The sequence below is a fragment of the Xenopus tropicalis genome, chromosome 1, assembly GCF_000004195.4.
Source record: "Xenopus tropicalis strain Nigerian chromosome 1, UCB_Xtro_10.0, whole genome shotgun sequence".
NCBI classification, from domain to species: Eukaryota; Metazoa; Chordata; class Amphibia; order Anura; family Pipidae; genus Xenopus; species Xenopus tropicalis.
In genome coordinates, this window is record NC_030677.2 from 139,658,260 (window position 1) to 139,668,185 (window position 9,926).

Sequence of the window (9,926 nt, forward strand, 5' to 3'; positions counted from 1 at the left end):
ACATGCGGCAATACCAATGGATGCGGATGGGCAGATATTTTTGGAAACTGTTGCCGTGGCCCGTAATCGATTGTCTCACTGATGTATTAGTATTGTGGCTAGCACTGGCAACTAATTCACACTATGCAACTGTGTACACAGGGGTCCGAGCAGGCACAGGGTTTACTGACTCCTGGACTGATGCCCAAATAGAGGTCTTGTATAAATGTAACTGTAGCTGCACTCTGCACTTTCCTCTGACACCTTGATAGATCAGTTCCCTGTTAATGCCCAAATTGTGATCAGCTACTTTTTATTTGTATCTGTATTATTGTGTTTTGTTAACATTAAGGTACAACCTTGTTCGTGTGTATGCAAAAGCAGCAATCCTATTACCCCATATACTGCAGATTGCTTTGTGAGTTACGGACAACAGAAAACATTTAACATCAGGTTTAGGCGTTTTAGGCATTTAGAATTCAGCCATTTATTATTATTTTTCATTGAATTTAGAAACCAAAAGAATCAGATCTGCCAGCCAGTATAATACTAGGACTACATAATGTGCTATGTAGCAAATTTGGGGTGTGAAAGCTCACATTTATAGTCCAATAAGCTCTGGAACTTCAGCAGGAAAGGTTGACAATACTGACACAGTTTTCCCTTATATAGAAGCAGCCACCTACTATATTCTGTGGTAGGTCTGTAAAATACACACATTATCTTGCATTAATTATGTTTAAGGCAACTGAGTATTGTAATTTGTTGGTTTTTAACCAGTGGTTATTCAAGGTTCCTCTCATACTGTAGCCCTCTCTTTTTTTCCTTCTGGCATCATCTCTTTGGGCTGGCATTGCAGGCAGAGGGGTTCTTTGCTTCCATATCCATGACAGTCTGGTCCCACACACTGACAGCAGCCATTGTGAAACCAACGATACCTGGGTGATCCAACAGATTCACAGGACTGATGGCAACGTCTCATGGACATGCAAGGGTTAAAGTACAACACTGTGCAGGAACCAGATATGTTTGTCAAGGGTGAAGCAGTCACAACTGTAGTGAATGAGAGAGATAGACTACTGTTAATTTCTCATTTATCTAGTAGCTATATTGCTATAGACACATACATCCATCTCTCAGGCCTTTTTTTCCACCAGTTATAGCCTTGTTTTCATTGTGTTTACAGCGTGCCAGTTTAGGCAAGGTCCCAAAGGAATATACTCAAGAGATTTTTGCTGCACCAGGGGGCATTAACTATTTGGAATACAACACTTGTAAGAGAGGAAAGAATCTGCTGCAAGAGCAACTTGCCCGTTATGTTACTGTACATTACAATTCAAGAGATGCCATTTGCTGCTCAAATATCATTCTGGCAGGTTAGAATATGCCACCTGCTAAATACAACTGTGGCCAGTTGATGGCTGATAGATCCACACAAGCCTCACACCTAATCAGCATAATTTGGCCACCAAAATGGCTGGGACAAGGAGACATATAATTTACTGTAATGATGTTTGAATAAAGTCCACCTTAGTAGTAGCTACACTCAACACAATTGCTAAACTAGTAAACTAACCCCCTGGGAGGCTGAGGTCAGACCCAGTCTGAGGTTTGGAATTCATATTTTCTCTCCACTAAATGCAGATTGAAGGTTAAGGAGGCAGTATAAGCTGTTTTCCAACATTTGTGCAATGAAAAGTGTTCGTGTTATATAATTAAAACTAAAAAATATCTCTTGCACCAAACAGAGAAACATTTGAAACTGAAAGTCACATTCTACTTCTGTTTCCCAGTGAGCTCAGTAAAAACATATCAACAGTCTACTGAGAATCCCTTTGTATAAACAATCCCCACCCCGTGATAGATCTCTGCTATTGCGGGCTACAAACCACTTCCAAATGGCTTTCCAATGGCAACAATAGGAGTTGCCATTTGAAAGTCTTTCACATAGCTTCACAAGTCGTGTGAAGATGCTGCAGGAGGAAACTTTGCGTGACTTTGGATTACCAAAGAGACGCAAAGGGATTTCCACTGTCGACTCCTATTGTTGCAGATGGAAAGTAAGTTCATCACCAACAATAGCAGAAATCCATTGTGGGCAACTGAACCGCTCCGTGGGTTCTTACCCTATAGAGCAATACAAAAGGCATCTCAGTGGATAGCTAATTTCTTTTGATTCTGCTTGTAGGGAACAGGAAGTAGAATGTCACTTTTACTAAGGGTTGCCATAAATATGCATGCCAACAAACCTGAATGTGCCCCTAGCAAAATATGGTCCATGTGAGTACTCTGTGCCAGCTCCTCCAAAATAGGCAGATTATGGGCTGTCCATCCAAGGGCTGACTCTCCTTCTTGCATGGAACTCACAGCCCGGAATAAAGAGGGGACAGAGACAGGCAGCTCTTCCAGGGAGCTTCGCCGAGCTGAATGCTTTTTGCTTTCCTTATTTTTGCTGCATAATCCTGAGACATAGATGAGAAGAGGAGTTACATTTATTTGCATTTCAGTTTCATTCCCTCCTGACACTGATCCTCAGCTTACACTGGCTGTCATATATAAAATGTTATATTATTATTAATAATTACTTTCCAGAGCACTTGTGCAATTTACATTTTTAAAATTAAGTTTAAGGATTATTGAAATCCTCTTTTGTTCTTTCTGCTCCTGCAGAGTTCAAAGATTGCAACAAGAAGGGGAGCTTAGAGTTTAATGCCTTATGTAGGCAACTTTTCCAATTATAACTTCCTGCATAAGGTGACCTCACAGTGCTGTCAGCTTACAATAGCCTTATAAAGATGCTACCATCATATAATCAACCCCTTTTTAAATCTCATTATTTTTTAACACAAGCTTTAATAGTTTGGTCTGCAAGGATTACAATATTGTATTTTGACAGATGCTACAGTCCCTATGCCAATACTCTGTTCTTTTGGTAAATTAACTCATTGTGTGTCCCTATCAGATAAATGACTGGGACATAGTCAATTTAGTCAATGACTATGCAGCAGTTATCAAAACAAAGAACTGTGCTGGGGATGCTGCACTGTCTCTGAAGCCCAGGGCTGGAGCTAGGGGTAGGCAGAAAAGGCATGTGCCTAGGGTGAAACAGTGTGGTGTGCTAGGCATGAACCTCTGCTGTTCTCTACCCCTTGTCCTCATCAACTTGTGTTCCTGAGTGGGGGCTGGGCAAGGGGGGCATTTGAGCCTAGGACACCCGGCCCACTACTGCCAGAGCCCAACTAGCATTAGAAAGGAGAGCTATGCAGGAGACATTTTATTGGCTAACTTTTCTGCATAGGCAATTAACTTATGACTAGCCCTACAGTGATGATCAGATCACTTTTTTAAACATGAGAACATTTTCTGCATACTTCCTTTCATATTATGTCAGCCTTTAGTTCCCCTTAAAGCAAAAGTAATCATGAATTTAATGTTTGCTGGGTTTGTTAGAACAACAGAACAACCTACATGGAGTTTGTTTTCTCCATGCTACTGTGGGTTTCCTTCCACATTCTGAAAACATTGAGGCTCCTGATGAAACTGACTAAAATGTGCATAAAAGTATTAGGACTATAGTTTGTAAGCTCAGCTGGGGCAAGAACTGAGGTGAATGATCTCTGTAAAGTGCAGCAGAATATGTTGGTTTCATATACTGTAAATTAGTTGTCAATGCAAACAAGTCCCTCTTCTGTCCACCTGCTGGTTAACTGAATGTATACCGCAAATGGTTGGCTCACTTATGGCTGCTGTTGACTTTAATGCACTGCTTTTTGCAGAACATACGTCCACGCGGGGGGGGGGGGGCGGGGTGCGAGCCATGGCACGCCCATAAACTACCGGTATGTTAGTTGCCCAGTACTGCAACGACTCCTAGCAATATAATTGCACATTTGTCCTGACATCTATTTTATTGACAGTGTCACAAGGGAAATAGGACTCTTCCAATATGAATCTTGTGTAGCTCATTAATAGAACTAGACACATTTATAATTGGTGCATTTTTTTTAAATTAGGGTCACTAAGAATTTAAGTTACATTTATTTGCAGGTTTTAAGTCCCAGCAAAAGAGCTGCTGTTTAGTTTTACCTGTACATCAGGATATGTTATACCAATCCTTCCTTCTATGCCTGCATTAATAACAGATGCCCATACACAATGCAAACTGAATCGCTTGTTTTCTTATTTTTTAGAAAAAGCTACAATTTCTGCACATTCACACTTGTTTGTTATGATTTAATACAAGTTCTTTCTTGCATAAATGGTCTTTTCTGTTCTTAAAGCGATCATTTCTATGTGCCAACACCTGGTACAGCATTTTTTTAATCTTTCCACTTCCTGACTAAATATTATTCCTTCTTTCTAGATGACACATTCATTTACAGAGCAAGCCATGCCTTGCCAGGAACTGAAATAGATCAAAGTTGGGTTTGGCTGTAAAATACGGGTGCAGAGCAGTGAGGGAGTAACACGTGTGTGTGTAAACCATCTTACCAACGCAGTCACAACACTGATCCCACAGGCTCCCCATGCACAGCAAACACTCGGGACAGCAGGAGCAGTTTCCTTCCTTTACTTGGCACTGGCAGAGTTCCTACAGAGTATAAAGAAGTTAAAGTCAAAGGGGCTGATTTACAAAAATTGCTACTAAATAGCACAAATTCAGTTACTGACAGCAACCAATCAACAGTTAGTTTTGAGCAGTTTACTACATAAATTAACCCTATGGGCTTGCAATGTAAAAGATCCAAGGTAAGCTTTTAGCACAGTCCTAATCACACCGTGAACCTTTCTGCCCTCTATTATAAACAAAGGGAGTTTGCACCTGCAAGGGGCCATTTAAAGTTATCGGGTTGGGGGATAAGACTTTGCAGACTCAGATCTTGGTTAGATGGTGGAGAGCACAGCTCAAGTTTTACATGTGAAATTGCTCTGCTCTGGCTAAAACCATGCAGCGAAATAAAGGCAATTTAACAAAATAAAAATAACATTTTAGAAGTGCTGTCGAACATATAATTTTTTTTAGCACCCAATTCTAACAGTGGCATATGTAACACTATTTGATAATACACATTTAGGATCAGAGCTTGGACATATTGATTGTTTTGTTTCTTCTGGTCACCATTTCGTCTGATTACTAAATATTTCATAAACTGGTAAATACTGTAAATGCCATTGCTATATAAATAAGTATATAAAACAGGCCTGTACAAGTGAAAGCATGCTGCCTCCAATGTGCACAAGACTCCACAGATTCCATTTTATTACACCACTATTTTAATAAATTTTGGCCCTCAAACATGTTATGGGGTTCCTAAACCTTGGGATCTGATGCATACTAGTTCTTCCCAGCCCCATATGCCAGTTTAATTTTGCCCCTTGCTGCGAATGAGAGACTGGTAGTGTATGTGTGAACAGGCAGCCTGGAGAAGAGAGACTGTTCGAGCCCTGCCCCCCCAAATATATTTTTGTGGGGTGCCAAGCCCTTATGCCACTTGTTTCAGTTGGACAGCATTGCTGTAAATGCCCACAAAATAATCAAATGGACCCTTTGGGTCTACTATGCATCAAATATAGTTAGATAGTTAGATAAACTACTTAAGGGATGGGGAAATATTTCAAATATATAATGCTACTACCTTATAATCTTTTTAGGAACAACTTATTACCATCTCTCACCTGCAACAGACATTTGCTGACATCACTCGCACAGAGGGCTTTATTACAGCCAGTTACCAAGGAGAAGGCAGAGCATATTAAAGCTGCAATAAAGAGTAAAACTCCTGGGTGCCATTTTCTCTGATGAGCTGCACCCTTCACATCCTCTGTAGGACCCTGTAATATAGACACGTGTATATATTATAATATGTCTAAAGCACGTCTGATGTGAATATAGATGGAGCCACCTGTGGGAACTCTAAAATTACTGCCATGTTTAGGGTTGCTGTAGATCAAGGGTGCAGCTGAGCACCAATCATCAGAAGAGGCAAATGTGGAAGATAAACTAAGGTAAACATAGAACATTATAAACATGGGTAGTAGATGTGATCTATTTGGATTTTGCCAAAGCATTTGATACCATTTACCACAAACAACTGCTTTCTAAACTAAGATCTATTGGTCCTAGTGAAGTCGTTTGCACATGGATAGAAAACTGGCTACAGGATCGGGTACAGAGGGTGGTTGTTAATGGTACATTCTCTACTTGGAATAAGGTTCTCAGTGGGGTCCCTCAGGGTTCTGTATTGGGTCCACTTTTGTTTAACTTCTTCATAAATGACTTAGGGGAGAGTATTATAAGCAATGAATCAGTGTTTGCAGATGACAAATAACTCTCCAGACCAGTTAATTCTATTCAGGATGTGGCATCCTTGCAGCAGGATCTTGAAAAACTGGCAATCTGGGCAGCTAAGTGGCAGATGTATGTATGCAGATGAGATTAAATGTGGATAAATGTAAGGTCATACACCTGGGATGTAAAAATATGCAAGCCAGTTATTTACTTAATGGGACTGCACTTGGCAAATCCATAATGGAGAAGGACCTTGCAGTCCTTGTAGATAATAAACTTGTAGCAAGCAATGCCAGGCAGCAGCTGCAAGGGCAAACAGGGTTTTGAACTGTATTAAAAGGGGCATAGATTCATGGGAGGAGGGGGTGCTTTACTGGTAAGGCCCCATCTAGAATATGCTGTTCAGCTTTGGTCTCCAGTGCTCAAATGGGACATTATTAAATTAGAGAGGGTCCAGAGAAGGGCAACTAGAATACAGGGTTATGGGAGATAGCTCTTAGTACAAGTTGATACAGGGTCGGATTGCCATCTTGAAGTCAGGAAATAATTTTTTTCCCCTCTGCTATAAATTAGAGAGGCTTCAGATGGTTTTTTTTTTGCCTTCCTGTGGATCAACTAGCAGTTAGGCAGGTTATATATAGGCATTATAGTTGAACGTGATGGACATGTGTCTTTTTTCAACCTAAATTACTATGTTACTATGTATAAACATTGTCTCTTGAGCTTTATGATTTTACCAAACAAGTACTTCCCCCAAGTTCTATAAGGGTGCGGCCATTTTTATGCAGCAGTAGTTCATTGGCTTTAAAAGCTATAACTGATAGGTTGAGAAAGGACAGTCAGGTTGGCAAAACAGTCAGGTTTAGGAACTAAACAGTTACAGAAGCAGACACTATCAGTGAAAATTAATCAATAATCGATCAATAAAAATGCATGTGGCAGGAAAATGGCATGTGTGCCACTACTCTAAGAGATGTCATGCTGGTGTAACATGATGCAGAGTGGAGGTGGAAGATACACCCCACTGCTAGAAGTGATAGTAGGAACACAAAGGAGAGACTTTTATGTTATGCAAATATACTACCACTAATTTGTGACTGCAAATTTAAACAAAATATTTATTAGTATTAAAGGTTTTTTTTACACTATTGGATGCATCTGTCTTTTAGTCCCTGGCGGGTCTGCAGGCTGGGAGCTGAGACAAAAGGTATTATATAATAACTGTGCATAACCACCTTCACTCCATGAGGTGCTTATAAATCATTTATGCCCATTTGAGTGTGGTGCCTTTTTGGCTTTATAAATATACTGTATATCCACTCAACTGTACTGGAACTTAGAAATGTATAATATTGTGTTTTCTTTTGTATGGTATCATCAATAATGAGCTTGCCATTATGGAATATATATATATTATTGTAATGCTTTTTCAACTGAAGTGGCATTTGCTAATAAAATGGAAAAATATAACAGTTTCTGGTATAGTTCCAAGTACAGATCCTGCAGTCCCTGGGATCAGGATCAGGATTAGTGGGATTAGGAATAAGTGTAGAAAAATTCCTTGGTTTAGTTAAGGATACAGTTTGGACCATGCACCAATGATCACTTAGGCCAGGCCTGCTTCTTACTTTATATTGACATTTAGAGCTCTTCTACCTTTCAGCCTATTGTTAGGACATTGATACATGATTTACAGTTAGAAGATGACCAAGCTTAACAGTACTGAAAACCATTCCAATATCAGTCATCCTTGTCCAAATATCCATGGTGATAACTTCTCAAAAGGCATAGGCCTGCAACTAGGGCTTTGGATGAAATAAATGTGTCCTGTTAAAAAAGTGTTCTGTACCCAAGGGGCATGGCTATGTTTAATTGTTGTTTAGTCCTGTTGCACTTAGCAAATTATGTTGCGTACATTTTTTATGTTTTAATGCTAGCAATGACACTGTCTAATATGGTTTTAAAAATATTCAGATCATCCACTCTAAAATCTGTCTCTAATTGGCCTCCCAGTGAGGACTATGATTCAGCATACAGCTATGGGCATAATTTGTGAAACCAAAAGACTTTTGTAGCATTGGACATTTTCAGGAACAAATACTGTTTGTTCTGGGATACAGTTGGTAGCTTATGGTAGCTTGGCTTTTGCACATTGCATGTTAGTTGTATAACAACATATGTGACACGTATGGTCCAGAACAGTTTAACTTGTAATGAGCTTATTGGATGTAATGTTAGAATGTATGCACTTGTGTGGAATAAATTACTGTGTTGTAGCAATTCTAGCTAGATCAGAAGCACTTCCATTGTACTTTATTTAATGGCTTGGACTGCTCCCACAACCCTTCTCCGAGGATGGGTCTTCCTACCAATGCATTCAAATATTTTAAAATGTTACATGGGAAAATGGCTTTGTCTTTACCAAATGTGTATCTTGGGGAAATTAGTAAACGGAAACAACACTGAATGCAAATAGAAGGGAAGGCAGGCAGCCAACATGTCTGTCCCTTTATCTATTTACAGCAGGACAAATATATTAAACATATTCATAGCGTTTCTGAGAATTCTTGTCTTCCCTGCATAAGCTGTAACTCTTTAGTTTTACATTACTAACACTCACTCAATAAAACATTAAAGACGTCATTCAGAGTTGTTGCTTTGCCAGATACACACTGTTAAACACCGCATGGGAGATGTACTGTCTTGGCCCAAATCACTTAAATAGAAAGAGACTTGCAATATCAGATAAAGAAGCTCAGTGGAGATGTGAAACCAGTTCCTCAAAGTCATTCGTCCATGAAGAAACAAAAATCTGTGTTTTTAGCAAAACCTAAATCATTTAGGTTCACATCATATACAGATAATTACAGTGTATGTAGTGATAATTATAGTGTATATAGAACACTGGAAATGTGTTTGTGCAGGGAAAAATGTTTGGAAACAGTAAAGAAAGGCTGAGCGGGAACAGTAAAACTGATCAATATGCCTGAAGAATACGAAGGAGACCTACTTCAAAATCAAGTTCTCTGTTTATAAAAGCAGCAGTTACACCCCCAGGAGAACAGGCCACAGTCCTAACCTAAACAAAATCCAAAGAATAAAGAAGCAAGAACCGACTAAACAGTGTCAATTGGTCAGTTCACAGCAATATTTTCCCAGATGTTTCTATGCATTCTGCACTCACCCGACTCTTCATCCTGCAGTCTTGTTGCTCCAGCTCTCAGTGTCGTCCCTTCTGCCAACAGATCTATGTCCAGGGAGAGGCAGAAATCTGTGTGTAGGTAGAGCCCCTGACTGCCAGGCAGGGGGAGAGAGCTTTGTGTGTGGTGGGGGGAGTGGAAAGTGGAAGAGGGGCTGTCAGTAGAGAAAAAAACTGGCACTTATGCAGAGTCAAAAGAAAAAAAACTAGAAACATGTGGAAAAGATCAGAAACTGGCTGCAAGCCAGAAACAAATGGACAGAGGGTGAAAGAGATGGCTGGAGGGGCGGTTACATATATTTAATGTAAAAGGTATACAGAACTAAAGAGGACAGGATGGAGTATGATCTGAAAACAATTTATAATGAGTACCTCACTAACATAGGCTGGTGATTAAAGGGACTATTTACTATATTAAAGACAAAACTTACTTGACCCCACAGTAAAATATTTTTGGAA

The 9,926-nt window shown here is 39.7% G+C and overlaps 1 protein-coding gene across 1 annotated transcript; it reads right to left on the minus strand.

Annotated features, from left to right (window-relative positions):
• Positions 1 to 433: 433 nt before the first annotated feature.
• Positions 434 to 9,579, minus strand: twsg2 (twisted gastrulation homolog 2). Its single transcript, NM_001015756.1, has 5 exons — positions 9,453 to 9,579; positions 5,656 to 5,811; positions 4,471 to 4,570; positions 2,229 to 2,441; positions 434 to 1,032 (listed from the first exon to the last, which is right to left on the minus strand). Exons 1-5 carry the CDS (start codon positions 9,462 to 9,464, stop codon positions 779 to 781), a joined length of 735 nt encoding a protein of 244 aa, NP_001015756.1. The 5' UTR covers positions 9,465 to 9,579; the 3' UTR covers positions 434 to 778.
• Between the last annotated feature and the right edge of the window lie 347 nt (positions 9,580 to 9,926).

Coding starts and splice junctions, on each gene's coding strand:
- twsg2 (NM_001015756.1), bottom strand. Junction 2,442..4,470: donor TCAGTGTTGTGACTGCGTTG/GTAAGATGGTTT, acceptor TCTATGTCTCAG/GATTATGCAGCAAAAATAAG. Junction 1,033..2,228: donor TTTGCTAGGGGCACATTCAG/GTTTGTTGGCAT, acceptor CATTCACTACAG/TTGTGACTGCTTCACCCTTG.